Below are 17255 nucleotides of genomic sequence, written 5' to 3' on the forward strand. Positions count from 1 at the left end.
TCCAAGCCTCTCAGCTCCACTGTCTAAACTAATTCCTCCACACTGGCATAATGCAGGTTGGCCACCTTCCCACCACAGGATTTGGCTTGGCGCGAAGGGAAACTCCCCCAATCCACTGTACAAGAGGCATAGGCATTATCTATTTGTAATAAATATTCAAACACGTTCCCAGCCAAAGCCCACCATAATATGGGTCAGGATTGAGAAGATCCTCCTCAGTTTTCTCCTTTCTCTCCTCATCTTCTCCAGCCCATTGTCTCACTGAAGGCATCTTTGGGGGGTCCTCCATCTATTTAGAAAGCCCTCACCCCCAACCCACCCCACCCCTCCTAATGAAGGACAATCCGGTTAGGCCTCATTGCGTGCACACACACTCACGCACATGCATGAACACGTACACATGTAGAGGGGCTTAATTGGAAAGGCTTAATTGAGTTGTGAGGGGCTCATAAGGCTTAGTAAGACTCAAGGAGTGGGAATCAGGGAAAGTCGGCCTTAATGAGTGAATATACCACACACATACACACAACAGTTTCTCTTTTCCACTGTATGCCAGTTTCTACTTTGCCTAAGCAGCAATTAGACTAATGACCAGAAAATAAGGACAAATAATGTCTCTATTCTCTCTGCTGTAAGGCTTAAATTTTGCTACACCTGTAATGGCAAAATTTCTCTTTTATCCTGTTTTCCAAAGTATACACAAGATGAATGTTGTGAAACAACCAAGGAAACTGTATTTGTAGGCCTCATTTTGACTCTGTTGTGCGCCTTTAGCTGGCTGACCTGTTAAGCCGTCCATCCTCTCATGTTGTGTCTGGCTTTTAATTGTGGAGTTTTAATTACACAGAGTGGTTTGTGTACATCTGGCCCCTCTGCGATCCAATTCTTCCTTCCTGTCATGTGACCTTCTAAGGTTCCTCCTGATTGGATTAGGTCATCAGCAGGGGTGATGTTGCCATGACAGTTAACATGATAACAGTGGTGGTCCACATGGCGATTTACTTAAGGAGCGCTGTCTGTTGTGTTGAGGATGTTGCTGTGTGCCGAGCAACACAGTGATAGATGGATGAGGGAATTTAATCGAATCAAAGAATTTAGGAATACTTTACGTTTTTTAGTGTCTGGATTCCCGATTTCATGCGGGGCGCTCAGAAGATGGTACAGAACAAATGGATCCTTACTGTGTTACACGTCAAGCATGTAAATCTTTTGGAGTAAACACTTTTTTTTCCTCCAAAAATGGTCTCTGTTTCCAATAGAAGGTGATCATCACTTTTAGATTTTTGTCAGGTTTATTTGTAGTCAAATATCTTTGGGATGTCACAACACCACAAGCCACTTAACAGCACGCGCCATTTTGATTTCACTCACGAAATGTGCAGCGGCCACGAGCAGCCACATGATAGCGATCACAGTCAACAGCTGCTTCTTGTAGGCATGTCGTTCTCTGTCATTTTAACCATGTTTTAGTTTTTATGTTTTGTGTTATTAACCTTAATGACCCATCAACACACATTAGCAAAATGCTATCATTTTTATGGGACAACCAAGTTTCCCTTTAAGGAAGATAAAGTTATTCTATTTCAGCTCGGACATATTTTCTAAAAAGTTAAAATAGCGAAATAAAATTTGAGGCTTTGGTCTAAAAATAAAAATCAGATTGAGAAAAATTATTTTAGCTCCATTAACTCCTATTAATTGAAGGCTATCTTACGAGCGCCCCCTTCTGCTCCTCTGGTTTAATTGCAGCCCAGGTTTGTGCAGTACGAGTAATAGGAAGTGAGGGATTCTGTTTATCTCTGATAAATATTGTTAACAAAATGGACCTCAAAAACCAGCTGCTTTAAGAATCGAATTGATCGTTTGTTAGGTGCTATGGGTGCGTTTTTGGGTGAGGCAGAAAGGGCTTCTCTGCTTTCCCCACATGCACGTTCCCGACCATGAAGGTCCCCCGTTTCTAATGGACCAAGTGCACATTGAAGTGACAGACAGCCCTCTGTTCAGTGTCTTAAGACTCTCACACCTCTAAAGACTCTCTGAGGGAGGTGTTTTTCTCTGTGAAAGACTGTAGTTTTGCGAATGAGTTCAAGGTGTTTCTCGTCCTCGTGTGTTTGGTTGTTTTTAGCATGTGAAGCACCATAGTGCATGTTTGCCGGAGCCTGCATGTGGAGTGTGCACGTGCATGAACTGCCTTGTTTGAAGGTCGAGTTTGCTGTGACAGGAAGTCGGTTATTTTGCATGTGAATGTCAGTGGTTCGCACCAAAATATGCAAATATTTATTTTTGTATGTGCCGTTATTTTTATGTTTTATCTTTTCGCTTATTACGAGCTGTTTGGAAAGGGGCAGTGGCATGCACCTTGTGATTCGTCCCGCCCGGGCTTGCCTCAGATTGCTGTGCATGGGCTCCCATTTGATTAGCACACCTCCATTGAAAGTGGTCTCGGTGAGGGGAGGGCGAGGGTGGGACCCGCGCCTCCCGCTTCCAAATTCCTTCGGTGGTCACAGCAGGCGAAACTGTGCTGTTTTGGTTTTTGCAGGACAGTGAGGGTGCACAGCCACTGAACCTGTCGGCCAAGCCTAAGGCATCCGAGAGCAAGTCACCCAACTCCCCCCCAACTTCCCCACAGGTGCCGGCTGCTGCTGCTGCTGCGAACAAGCTGGACCCCATTTCCATGAAGCACAGCGTTGCCCCCTCCAGCATTGGAGGACCACCGACCAGAGTCAGCTCAATTGGTAAGTGGATTTAAATGCTCACACATTCACAGCACACACACACAAAAAACAATCACAGCAGTTTGCACTGTGCTGATGTCATACTCCTGCAAAGCTAGATACCTACATAGATGTAAAATAGTTAAACCTATACCAAAATATCTGTTTTCTTGGACTGAGGGGCAACTGGTACTCCAGTTTCCACATTGATTGGGACAGGTGCTGAACTCACTACAGGTATGCTTACACAGGATTACACAGACCAGCTAAGCCATTTTATCTGGCCAAAAGTTGGGTATTCAGTGTTTAGAACAAAGTAGTTTGGTTGTACATGTTTATTATTTAAACCACATACTTGTTCATAGGTTGATGGACCAAAAATAAACATTAACTCATCAAATTTGTATTTAACAAAATGACATAGTGCTTTGCAGGAAGACTCCAAAAAAGAACAAAAGAAAACCACAAGTGATAAAAACATCCCAGGATCATAAAATAAACAAACAAATCACCAGAAAACGTGATAAGAAAAAAGTGTCACAATGTCCAACTTTCATTAAAAAAAAATATTTTCTGAATAAAGAATGTATTATGAGATTCACCAGAGTGGTGATTCAGAGGGACTGCTGCACAGTTTGGGAGCTCTGATGGCAAATCCATTCAGTCCATCCATCCGTAGTTTACAGGAAGAAACCTCAAAATAACCAGCAGAGCCTCGTTCAGTGATGTTAGTGAACGCCCCAGAATATACCGTTGGCTTGATAAGCCTTCGATGTAATTTGTAGCAAAGCCATTTAAAGAATAGGAAATGTAACTTATAGCCATGTTTTGGTGTCCCTGATCTAAACAATGAATTCTTTTCCTGCCAATAAGCTGTCAGTGGATGTTTACCACAGTTCCATAAGCACTTATATATTTCAATGCTCTCCTGTGAAAGGTGCTTGGAAGTTGTTCCCACAACGACAATAAACTTCTTTTAGAAAAACAGTTATAGCTCTGATGACAAGAATAGCGTTCTTCTCGCAGTGGTGCCATTGTTGCGAGTGCCAGTACCATAATCAGACCCGGCCATATGCACACGTACAAAATATGACATAAATGAATCACTATTTTGTACTCTTAATCCATTTTTCACGCACCACTGATAGTTCAAATATTACACATATGTAACAGGCTATAATTAGTGTGTTTGTGCTGTTCTTCCATGTCGCTATTTGCCCGCGGGGCTGCTTCATTGTTATGTGTTTATTAGTGACTGAAAGAGACAGAGGAGTGAGGGAAAGGAGGTAAGGGGGGGGAAGAGAGAGAGAGATGAGGATTAGCACTTTTTTCCCCTCCATGCAACTAAGCGGGGGAATAATAAAGAGAGGAGTGCATGACAGACAGGAGGTATCACCAATGAGATTAGACAAGCCTCTTACATGAGCCGGGACAGCGCAAACACCCAGCATTAATGACACAATGACAGCACACGCACTCAAACATTCACTCAGACGCACACAAAGGCTCTTACACACACTCTCACAGAAACACAATCCCAGCACCACCACCTCCTCCTCCTGTGCAATAGGCAGTTTTTCCGACTTCCCGGCTAATCTCACTGTTTTTCAACAAATCGGCGGATTTAATATCAGATTAGTGGATTTTCAGTCCCAGATGTTTTTTGTTCAGAAAAATGGATTACAGTGTTTAAAGTTTGTGTGTGATCCCTGTTGAATTATTTGAGCGTGGGGACGAGTGTGTCAGATCCCAGTTATGTTGCAGCTCATGGTCCCATCTGTTGCCACTGAGTTTAGCCGGTCGCCGGAGCGTTTGCTATTACAACTCACAGCCGCATTGGGATTCCTGTTACGTAGTTTATCGGGGATGGAAGGAGCAGACCAATTGGGATGGAGTCGAGAGGTGGTTGTTTTGATGTGGAAGCGAGTTGTTTGTCAGGATGGTGCAGATTATGTCTGCCTTTTTCAGGTTATTTGAATTCAGTCATCTGCTCTCAGGTCAACTCTTTAAGACTATAGAAATCATAAAATGAGCTTTTTTCTTTCTCTGCTCCACCATATTCCTGTGGGATATGCTGTTTTTATTTTTACATCGCTATCTGAAAGCTTGTTCCGTGTTATTTTGCTGCATCCTGAACAAAAATGAATCAGAACAATCTCGAGCACAAACAGCTAAAAATTAAACAAAAGTACTTTTTACATGTTGGAGCTAATAATCAAATACAGTTCAACACGAAAAAGTTTGGAGAAAGTCGACTTTTTTTTTTTTTTTAAGGCTTCAATATGCGTGAGTTTGGATTTGTCTGTTGCTCATATCCGCCCTACTGTCCTGCTTCCTTTCAAATTCTGACACCTATCAAGCTTGAGGCATGCGTCTTCTTTCCGCCTCTTCGTCTGTCTGTCCATCTCCTCATTTCAAACTGAACTGAAGTGCTGTCAGCTCCTGTAACTTCTACCACGATCACACATTCGTCTCTGTCGCTGTCATAAAGCGCTGCAGCTTCCCCTGACCTCTTGCATGAGGTTTTTTTTTTGTGTGTGTGTGTGTGTGTGTGGTCTAAAATGTATCACACTTGTCTGTAGAGATTTCAGAAAAAAGTTGACCGAGGGAGCAAGACCCCCCTCCAACCCCACCCCTCTATCTGGGTCACATCTACTTGTCTGGATGTCTGGCATTGCAGTCAGTTTAGGCGACGAACACGATTGTAGGCACGAAAAAAAACCCATTTTTGACTCCAGATTAAAATTGACCGCCACCCAGTTCCATCACCCTCTGTCTTCTTCCTCTTCCATCCCCTCCCAACCCTGCTGCCCCTTACCCTTTTTTTTCTCTTTTCTTTTCTTTCTTTTTTTTTTTCCACATCCAGATTTTCCGGTTATGACTTCTGTAAGAGTTCACAGCTCTGTCATTACCAATCTGAAGCTGGTAATCTGGCCTGAGATGGCATTAGCGGTGCGGATTAGCGCAGATAAAGGCCTCATAAGCCAGCCGGGGCTCTTTGTTAAGAACCTACCCGACTGATAGGGAGAGGCGATAGCAGTGCACACAGAGCAGATGCCTCATCAGAAGCTAAGCTGCAGAAATAATACGAGTAATAGGCAGTGAGAAGGAGTGGGGAGATCTGATCTTTGCGGAGCAGATGTTCACAACTGGGAAAATTAGCAGGACTTTTTAGCTGTAATAAGAGTGTGGCCACCTCTCTTCAAAGCAGGACTGTGAGGGCTCAGATGAAAAGAGTCACAGCCGTCAGATGTGCGAAAGTGAGTTTTAATGTCGTTTAAAGGATATTGAGTGGTTTACAGTGGCTGTGTGTGTGTATTTAAGGCTGATGGCAGGTGGGAGGTGGTGGGCAGCTTGCAACAAGGCTACCTAGGGGCGCTCTCTGACTCACATCCACAGCTCAACAGTCAAATGGTCAGTTTGTGTGAGTGTGCGGGTCTACACACAGAGAGAGGCATACACAGATGCTCTGGCAAAGTCCCCTCATCAAGTGTATGTTAATGTCTTTACCTCACGGTTCAGAAGAAGATTTATTCTGCATGAAAAACCTCCTGCCAGGTTCCTAAAAATAAACAAGCACACGCTCAAGACATATTAATTTTCCCGTCCGAGCTCAACTGTTAAAGCAAAATGCTATTCAGTGTTTTTCTTGTAAAGGAAATAAAGGAGATGAAGATGCTCAACATGAGTCCCACCTACATATTCACTCACTAATGATTATCCACATTAATTGATTGTCCTCTGCGTGTGTGTTTGTGTTTGTGTGTCTCCGTCTCTTGCCATCTTTGCGCCTCAGCAGACTTGTTGTCATCGCTGTCTTCGACAGCCTACCTGAACGACCACGAGGCGGTGACCAAGGCCTTCGCCGAGGCTCGGCAGATGAAGGAGCAGCTGAAGAGAGAGCAGCAGGTGCTGGATGCCAAGGTGGCAGCCGTCAGCAACCTCAGCCTCAACAACGGCCGCTCAGACAAGGTAAAGCACTTAAAATTGCATCTACGTAACAGAACATGATGGGCAGCTGATCAAAGGTTTATTTTACTTCTTCATTTTGTTAATGTTTTTTTTTGGGGTCGCACTAAATCAAAGTTGTGACCTCATTTCTATGGCAAAGTGTTCAGTTAAGTTAAAAGTGTATGTGGATTCTTACAATTAAACACACATTTTTAAACCAGGAAAAAAATTAAAAATCTGAATTGTTGGGACTGAACACATACTGTAAATCCACCCGACTCTCCAAAGTCATCACAAGCTGTACCGTCTCATTGTCAGCGTGTAATAATTTGTCTTGCCATATGCCATCCTCGCTGCACTATGTAGGAGGTAAATCGGTGTACAATGCTCTCGCTGAAATGTGTTGAAGCTAAACGGGGCCAGATAAGGTAAAACCAGAGGCATCTCAGAGGTAATGAGTGTGTCTGTAAGGCGCACTGCAGGGCTGTGTGTGAGTGTGTGTGTGTGGCAGAGCAGAGCGTCAAGGAGACGGTAATGTGAAATGACGGCGCCGGCTCCTCGGCAGCGTGGCCAAATTGTTGTTATTTGTTAAACACATTGGGAGTCAGCTGGTGCACACACACGCACAAACACACACTCGGGTGCATACATGCAGGGTAACAGCGTGCTGGAAGCATCTGCACTGCTGACATTCAACAGCTCTATCCCTCTCTTTCTTTCTCCTTTTTTTTTTTTACTTTGATGTGACACATTTCAAAGTGTCTAACCCACACTGATCTCTGCATTGTACACAGATAGTAACATACTGCATTACACGTGACTATAACCAGTGAGAACTGGAAATATGATAATTATACCAGTGAGTAAGGGAACGTATTTTACGGTTTGTTCCTTACGTGGAGACATTTAGGTGCTTAAACACTGACATTTTTCATGTCTCGTTAGATCAGTTCAAGTTCCTGTTATTATAAGTTTTTATATCAGTTGTACTGTGGAATCATATAATAAATACTTATTAATAATAACAGGAGAATTGTTGAAAGAAATTCTTATTTCTGTTTTACATTTCTTTTTTTTGACATGCAATCCTGTTACTATAAAACATTTTTAGTTTCGGCACTGGGAATATTTTTTTGTAAGTCATAACTCGTTTGCATCCTCACACGCTCACCTTGACTCCTGTTCCCTTTGGCTTTGTGTGAAACAGGCGAGCTCCCGCCGTTCACATACAACAGTGTCATCCATGACACACACACAGGATTAGTTTTGTCGCTACTTTGTGTCTTGGCTCCAGTGTCAGCCATTCAATCCACGTTTCTCATGTACTATACTGGGGTTTAATGTCAGACTAGGCTGTCATCCACTCGGTCTCCCTGTTCATCTCCATCTCTGCCTCACACACACACACACACACGGCATAAAACCATTCGAAACAGCACATTTAATCTTATGATCTAAAAGTGAGAACCACACTTTGTGCTCTCTTATCTTTTTTTGTGGAAGGAAGTTTGAATGAAGCTTTCATTTGTGCGAAATGAGGAAGGTTCTTTAAATACTTCTGATTTGCATGCAGAATGGCTGGATAATTCCAACCCATTGGCAGGTTATTGAGCGTTTATAAAAACATACAAAATTCCAAATAAAATACTTTTTAAAAGGCTTGCGAAAACATGTTTCGCTGCGCGCCTCTCTGGCTTTTATTCTCCCGCTTCCCTTCCTGTCTTTTTAGCAGTATTTATTCCAATCTGGGGAGGAAATTATCGCTAACAATTAAACTCTATTGGACTAAAAACAGAGAAAATGCATTTCATTATCATTCTGCCCTCCCTCCATCTAGCCAGCCAGCTCGCCAGGGTCACATGTAAATGGAGAGGGACACTTTTTGGAAGGTTGTTTTAGAAGACGACAGTGTTTTGGGTAGCGCTCCTAATCGTATAATTAAACTGTAAAACGCTCGCGCTGGTGCGCTTCTGTGTACGTGTGTGCGAGCATGTGTGCTCGTCTGCAGTCAAGTTCTAGCGCAGAGTGTGCCGGCTGCTTGCATTAAGCATGTAAATGCTCAGTAAATCAGCCTTTTATTGGTTGTAATAAATACCCAGGGGGCCGTGCGGCGTGGCCTCGCTCTCGTCTGTGCTGCACTCTCTCGTTCTCTCTCTCTCTAATGCGTCGACCCTTGGGGGCCTCTGCAAGAGAGAGGCAAGCCGCAGCACTCCACTCTCGCAGGTGGCTGCCAGGAGTTGCCACACACACACAAGCCCACTCACACAATCCATTGTACACACAGAATATGCAGTGTACACACAAAGCGGCAAACATCCAGATAGGAGTAAATGTAATCAACATTCTTGCACATGCAAACAATACACACAGATGTGTGTTCAAACATGCGGGCATAACGCACTCAAACAATTTGATGCTTCCACAAACTGACACTGAAATGAACCAAAACACAAACTGCCTTTCTACTTAAATTACAACTGTCATTTGTCTGCAGCCTCTGTATTGATAGAAAAACGATAAATAAACAGATTTGTTTCAGATCAAAGGCGAGTATGAGGAATATTCCTGAATATCTCATCTCTCGACAGAGAGTCGGCTTCTCCGGTCACTGAAACTGTGACACATTTAAACATTAGACAGTCGTTGCTTTTCATAGTTATGAAATCAGAGACAGAGAGTCAGTCACAAGAATGACTTGTTGTGGGTGCAAAAGGAAATTGTTCGGCATCACTGCAGGTTTGTGGTTTCATTCATTCACATATTCCCTGACTCAGTCACTGACCGACTGCAACTGTGAACTGTTTGTGTTGTTTAGGACAAAGCTGCCTTGGAGAGTCTGAGTCAACAGCTGAAGCAGCAGGCCGAGAACAAGTTCAGCCACGCCATGCTGGACTTCACCATGAGTGGAGACTCTGACGGTAGGGAAACAAACACAAACACACACACACAGACACACACACACACACACAGTTTATGCATGGAGTCACTAAACTGAGAAAAAGGCTGTGAGTGTTGATGAACGATGACAAGAAGATGAAAGTCTTCCAGGGCTGGTACCGTGTATCTGCCAAATATTTATATTAACTGATATCAGCCTGCCTGCAAATGAGGTCATGTTTACCAATTTGCTGTTTATCTGTTTCACCACGATATTTCGCTCACTGATTGTTCCACGATAGAGTAATGAAGATTTGAAAGGCTTTTAATGATATCAATAATTTTCATAATTAAGTTTTTTCTTGTTTCTTTTTCCTGAATAAAAGAGAAAATAACCGTTGCCTTTCTATGAACTTGAGCATACAGAGTAAAACTCTGTGTAGTCGCTGTCCTCCCAAACGTGTGATCAGTGAGTCAGTCAGACTTTTTTATAATATGAGAAAAATGATTTTTACGATATTTATTTCGCTTAATGAGCAACAGATTTTTCTCGCCCATGAAAAAAATTCCCAGCATTTTAGCTCGTCTAATGAACAAAACTTGTCCAGTTTTCTGTATACGTTTGACACCCTGGTTCCCTTCCCCAGGCTCTCCCAGCGTGTCAGACTCCAGGATATTCCGAGAGTCTCGGGGTCGTAGCAGCAGCGAGCCGCACATCAAAAGGCCGATGAACGCTTTCATGGTCTGGGCCAAGGACGAGAGGCGAAAGATCCTCCAGGCCTTCCCCGACATGCACAACTCCAACATCAGCAAGATCCTTGGTAAAAATCACACACCTACACTCGCACGGTGTGAATGACAAGTGGCTTTGCTCCACCCTCTCATGTGAATAACCCTAGAGAAAGGAAGACCGGTGTGAGTTGTATTTTCCACTTTCTTAAACACACACTCGCACACATACACTAATTGTGATTTCCTTACAAGCAGTGGCATTGTGTAAGTGCTGTTAATGAACGGTTAGGGAGAGCACAGCTTCGACAAATGATGATATAATTCATTATGCATTAAACAAGCAGCGCGAGGCCGCCTGACATTTCCCCCAGACCGCCGGGATCGGCCCTGACATTTTAAAGAGCTCCTAAGCGTTTTATAACACAGGGAAATCTGGTTTTAATAAGCCTCCTCTCTCTCCCTCTCCCTCCCTCCCTCTCTCTCGATTGCTAACAGATCGCAGAAAACAGAGAGAGAAAGACCGAGAGAGCGAACAGCCGAGCGCTGACAGCTTTTAACCATTAAACATACAGTAGTCAAGTGCAAATTCAGACCAGATATGAAACACACAGGGGGAAGACATACTCAAGATTACACCCACACACACATGCAGGGCGCTGATGCTGCAAGCAGAAACTGAGCTGAGAGATGACAGCAGGTTAAGTGAAGTCCTCATTAGCTGAGATGAGTACCTGTCGTCCCCGCTGCTCCCCTCATTAACCTCCTTTAGCGCTCTATGCGTTCTCTTTCCGGGTGAAACGTCCAACATTATCTCAGCAGCGCTCACAGTGCAGCGACATCGATGCCAGCTTTTCATTATCGTTCATCTCTGTGCTGTTATTCGTCGTCTTGCTCTATGATCACATTTCACAGTTTTACACCTTTCCTCCCTTAGACAAAAGCTCTCTTTGGAAACCCCCCATCTGCCTTTTTTTATTTTATTTTTTCCAAAGACATGCAGCCATCCCTAACAACACATGCTCTGTGTGTGCAGGCTCACGCTGGAAAGCCATGACCAACCTGGAGAAGCAGCCGTACTACGAGGAGCAGGCTCGGCTCAGCAAGCAGCACCTGGAAAAATACCCCGACTACAAGTACAAGCCACGGCCCAAACGCACCTGCCTGGTGGACGGCAAGAAGCTGCGCATCGGCGAGTACAAGGCCATCATGAGGTCCCGCAGGCAGGAAATGAGACAGTACTTCAGTGTGGGGTGAGTGGGTTGGCTTTTTTTTGTTTGTTTGTTGTTTTTTTTCCAGTAAGAAAACAGGGATTAACAATTACTTTTTTTTGGTTTGACTTTGTACTTCATATTTTAAACGAGTTACTGTTTCTTTTTCTTTGTTTTCCTGTCACATCAAATGCCTAAAAAAATCAATCAATCTTTCAGTTTTTAATGAATTACTAAGAAAAAAAGATCGCAGCAGAAATTTGAAGAAAGCAAGTCAGCGCATAATTGCATAATTTCCTTTTGTTGTTTGCGGCCTACCTGCAGCGAGGCCCGCCCCTCACCTTAACAAATTGAATTTTGTGTCGGAACAGGCGTGACAACAAGATGCTGAATTAGTTATAAACAGAAGCAGGAGGTGTTCTCCTTTAGTGTGATTTAAATTTCCTATTTTCAGTGTTTTTAAATACAGTCCTTTAAATAATAATAATAATAATAATATCAGAAATTAAACTACAGGATGCAGGCGTACTTTTCTCACAAGGGGTCACAGTGAGTGTCATGAGATAATAAGCACAAAATGCACAGTTTTGTTTAGATGGGTTTTTTTGGATATTACCTTTGATTTGATGTTTGTTTTTTAAATTTTAATTTTCCTAAAACATGAGTCAAGAGAAGCAACCGCTACAGTTTTATATGCTTTATATGGTTTTATCCACTTCGAATTGAACCTTATGGTTGCCCATAGGAAGATTTTGTTTGTCCCTTTACAGTTGTATTAATGTTATTAATTTTATATGCTTAGATCCTGTATTTTGAAACTAAAGGCTGTTGAAAAAACAACAACAAAAAACTACAACAACTCTCTCGATGAATCAAACCATTGTTCCAAAAATCTTATGAGAGAAATAAATCAGTTTTGTCTTCCTGCATGAAACATAAACCATCATTTGAATAAACATACCTCTCTGCTAATAACAATATTATTAGCAGAGAGTACAAATTACAAATGTGGCTTTTTTCTGTTGTGCGTACACGGTGAAGCCATTTGCATTAAAGTTTGGCCATATACTTAAGTGACCACACATGCACATGGGTATCCAGATGTGTAAAGTATGGATGTAGAATCCAAACATTACAGACTGAATGCAGTTTAATTCTTTTTTCTTTTCTGAAAAAAGAAGCATTTGTTCTAAAAAACACATCAGGATAAATCATGCGTTCTGTGTGGGTCAGGCCATGAGGTTTCATCCACATCAAGTGCAAATTGTGTTTAGAAAGTAAGAGCTGTTTCTGAGTGTTTAGCTGAGAACGCGCACTCAGGTTATAAACACGCTGACTGTAAATGTCAGAGGTTTCAGATGTGATGCTTTAAGAATCACTGTTGGTGCTTGAGAAAAGACTGAAGACGTCAAACTGTCAGTTTTCTCTCAATTCCAGTTTTAATGAGAAGCTAAGCTAACAGCACACAGGCTGTAGGTTTATATTTACCACATAGATATGAAAGGGATTTAGTTTTTCCCCATATGTGTAATAATTTTCTTAATGGCTCAAAGAGAGAGAGTCACCATTCAGGGAGGGATCTCAACATTTATCTGATTTCAAAAGTGTTGCGAGCGCTGCATTTAATGTGCTGACAGCCTTCTTCCTCTGTGCGTGCAGGCAGCAGGGTCAGCTGCCGTTGTCCTCTGCAGGCGTCGTTTACCCAGGTGCCCTATCCATGGCGGGGATGCCCTCACCCCAGATGCCCTCAGAGCACTCGAGCATGTCCAGCAGCCCTGAGCCCAACGCCAACCACCACCAGAACCCCAGCATGCCTGGCCTCAAGGGGGAGGAGCCGCGAATCAAGGAGGAGGAGCTCAGGCTAGACGACAGCAATGGCGACGTGTACGACGACTTTGACTACGAGGACGAAGATGGCGACTACGCCAGCGATAACGAGAACCATATCACCCAATAGGGCGGCATCAGCACCACCTGCTTTGTGTGTTTTGTTTTGCTTTTTTGTAAGCCAATCACCGCTGGTTAATCTCACAAAATCCCCACCAATCAGGAAGAAACCTTTCGCTTTTGCCAATCGCTTTGGAACCAGTTTCACCGCCCCCCCCCCCCCCCCGACTAACATGGACTCTTCTAATAGAGCCAGATCCACTCCCCTCCCCTTCCTCTCCCCCCGGAGTCCTGATACCAGCATCTTTTGATCAATCAACCGAAGCACAGGACCTGTCACTCACACTGACTGTTACACACTGACTGGAGGAAGAGACGACCAAGGCAGTTCTGAAGCTCGCTGAGGAATACCCACATAGTACTGCAGGTGTTAGAGTGTAATGCCACGAGTGAAGAGAAAGCAACATGGCTCTCAGAAAGCAACCTTTTAGTCCCGTTTGTTGAAGAAAAACTGAAAAACAGAGGACCTGTCAAAGGCTAACATGACACTTTAAGATGGCGGACCTGTTTATTATCAAGAGACATTTTTAAAAATAAAACAGCTTTTTTGTTCTTTGGTTCTATAATATTCTCACTCAGGTACACGGTGCCAATAAGTGGCTTGTGAATGTGATTTGTTGTTTTTGTGCTACAAGTTTGAATAATAATAGAAAAAAGAGACTTTTCTTTTTTCCCCTTTTGTTGTAAAGCACCTGAAAGACATGAGACATTTATTTTTAACAAAAAGATATCTTTTCTTCAACCTCGCAGTGTGCTGTCAGCAATCCCCCCCAATTTTTCTCCCCCTTTGTGTTTTTTTGTGACTGCCCGCTTACCCTCCCTCCCCTCCTTGCATCGCATGGAATCAAATGGGACGGTCCAGCCGGGACTGACCAGCACAAAGTGGACTGTCCCACTTTGAGTGGATTTTCGGTGTGTGGGGAGGGGCGGGTTGCAGCAAAGGGAAGTCTCTCTGGCGTCACGGAGCAGAAACAAAAGCACTGTGTTGCGAGACAATCCACCGGTTTCCTTCTCGCTCCATCCCTCTATCTCGATCTCGTCCAGGGCAAAAAAAAACCACACATCAGTGCGACTTCGATCGAAACATCCCAACAGTGCGAGTGTGTGTCAGTGTGTGTGCTCCATCATTGGACATTTGCACACGCGCTCGCAAAAAGAAAGCTAATAATACTGCAGAAAGACAGGCAACTAATGCTGCTGCTGTTATTTCCTCTAACACACACACGCACACTGTGTTCTGTCCAGTGTTTTCCTAACCCCCCACCCTCCAATCAACGTTGTCCTGCTGTATTGCAGTGGGCGGAGCTGAGGTGAAGTCAGCCAGTCAGTGTTTCTGTTTGTATTTGAATACTGTATTTTATTATTATTTTTCTTCAAACTGCCTCTAGTCTAATAATATTATTAACAATAATTATAAGGATGGTCAACGTTTCCTAAGTTTAGTAAGTTATGTACAGTATAATTTATTTTTCTCCTCTTTATTGGGTTTTTATGACCATATGAAACAGTCAATGAAGCATTATTCTATTTAGCTGGTAGGTATTTAGATCTAAACAAAAAGTTGTCATTTTACCTTGCTTTGTTTTGCAATTTTATTTTATGTTATTTTATTTTTGATCCCCTCCTATTAATCCTCTGCGGGCGGGTGAGCTGGACTGAAAGACATGGACGCCAGCCTTCGTCCGAACTGAAGACGTAACCCTTTTTATCATGTCCGAACCCATTTCTAAGAAGCACTCAGACTCTGTGCAGTCAGAGAAGAAGAACATGATTTTATATTGTTATTATAATTTTATTTGTAATGATTATCATAATGTATAATGTGAATTTCCTCTTCTTCTTCTTCTTCTTTTTTTTTTAAATTTTTACATGTTTTTGGTTTGTCACTTTTTCTGTGAACAGAGACCCGTCCCCGTTTACTAGTTTGGCTGCCTCACGGCGACACAGTGGAACATCTTTGGCATGGATACACACACACACACACACACACACACACACACGTGTGCACTGGGGGATGCACCGATGAAATTCTGGGCCAATACCAACACTGATGTTTATAATGTAGCTGACAGCCAATACCAATATTTTTTCAGTGTCTTTCTTTTGTACAAAAATATACTGACCTGTTTGAAAGTCTTTCAGATCTTCATCGCACATTTTTTGAACATTCAGAATAAAGGATGTCTTATTTGTTAATATCCCGAAATCAGCAGGATGAATATCGGCCAATAACGATATTAGGCCGATATATCGGCCATTTTTTTAATATATATATATACACTTTTTTTGGGTGGGGGGTGTTTATACACCCCCCTTTTTTTTTTTTTTTTTTTTACCAGTGAAGCAATGAAATTGTTTTAAAGAGATACCACCTGACCAGTTTTAGAGTATATATATACACTTTTTTTGGGTGGGGGGTGTTTATACACCCCCCTTTTTTTTCTTTTTTTTTTTACCAGTGAAGCAATGAAATTGTTTTAAAGAGATACCACCTGACCAGTTTTAGAGTCTTTTATTGGATTTTTTTAAAGAATTAATCCAAATAAAACCTATTTGCCAATATCTGTCAACGAGGGTCAATATTAGCTGATAATATATTCAACCGATATATCAGTACATCCCAAATGTGCAGATACAACACATACAGGCACATTTCAAATGAAGAGATTATCATGACAACCAAACAAATCCTATGCTGTCCTTTTTGTTTCTTGAAAAAAATCCTGTATATAGACATTTTTTTTGTTTTGTTGTTGTTGTTTTTGTTTTTGTTTTTTGTGGTAGCAGTGACTTTTTTTTAATCATGAGAAAGCAGTGTTTACTGCGATCCACCAAGGCTGTTCCACTGTGTGCGCGTGTGGGTCTGCAGTATCTTCATCAGGAGCCCTTTGCTTTGTTTGAGCTCCACACGATGCTACAGGAGCCATGACTGCTCTTCAGGTGTGCTGTTTTCATGTCACATTCTCGCTTATAGATGTTTCCTACATGCCACATAACAAGCTTCTGGGTCTTAATTTTGCTGTATAGTCACCCCTGTTATCACACCTTTGTTGAACCCCATGCTGGAAAGAGGGGACTAAATGAATAAGTCCATTTTTTAAACAGTATCAGGAGGGTGGGTGTTTGGGTGGGGCATTAAGAGATCAGTCATCCCTGCTGGCAAGGTCCGTCCCCATATCAAGACAATGAAAATGATGATGATGATGATATTATTTAAGACAATCAAAGTCATGAGTGGAGCTCAAAACAAAGTGAGAATTATTACTAGTAAACAAAAAAAAATATCTTACCATCTCAACTTGAAAATTCAAGAAAGATAATTATGTAAATATAACATAGAGTTATAGATTTATATTTTGTTCATAACACAGTGTAATATAAGTTGTATATTTCTTTTTTTTTTCTTCCTCTCCCTACTGTCTCTTTTATTGATGTTATCCATGCCACAGAAAAAGCAAGAGTCACAGCGCTCGCACAAAAAAAGAAGAAAAATATCAAAGAAATAAAGAAAAACAGGGGAAAAAAAGCCGTGGGCTGCCACCATCTGTTCTAAGTTCACTTTTTTTCAGTATTACTGCCAGACAAGGCTCTAATAAAGACAGCAATGTGTTCAGTAAAAAACTTGTCCTGGTCCTGGTCACTTCTTTTCCTCCACACATTCACACAACTTTACGGTTCCCCACACCAACATACAAATGTACACTGCCACTTTCCCCCCTCTTTTTTAAGGTATAGTGCAGTGAACACACCACAGCATAAACACACGAGCAGACAGACAACTTTTTAAAGTAGTAGTAGTGCTGGGAGTGTCGACGTTTCTTCAGTC

General features: G+C 42.4%; 1 protein-coding gene across 10 annotated transcripts in view; it reads left to right on the forward strand.

Annotated features, from left to right (window-relative positions):
- The window catches only part of sox5 (SRY-box transcription factor 5), a 142843-nt gene extending 127132 nt beyond the window's left edge, over positions 1-15711 (forward strand). For 7 of the 10 annotated variants that reach the window (XM_013908830.1, XM_013908833.1, XM_013908831.1 and 4 more), the window contains 6 exons: positions 2540-2735; positions 6511-6686; positions 9481-9583; positions 10190-10363; positions 11308-11524; positions 13142-15711. In XM_013908830.1, coding sequence (XP_013764284.1) covers positions 2540-2735; positions 6511-6686; positions 9481-9583; positions 10190-10363; positions 11308-11524; positions 13142-13439 — 1164 coding nt within the window. In that variant the 3' untranslated portion in view covers positions 13440-15711. The remainder of the gene's footprint in view (positions 1-2539; positions 2736-6510; positions 6687-9480; positions 9584-10189; positions 10364-11307; positions 11525-13141) is intronic. The other 3 variants (XM_005725083.2, XM_005725088.2, XM_013908835.1) reach the window with 3 other exon arrangements.
- Positions 15712-17255: the final 1544 nt, after the last annotated feature.

Source organism: Pundamilia nyererei, unplaced genomic scaffold (genome assembly GCF_000239375.1).
Source record: "Pundamilia nyererei isolate P.nyererei 1_Seehausen unplaced genomic scaffold, PunNye1.0 scaffold00014, whole genome shotgun sequence".
Lineage (NCBI taxonomy): Eukaryota > Metazoa > Chordata > Actinopteri > Cichliformes > Cichlidae > Pundamilia > Pundamilia nyererei.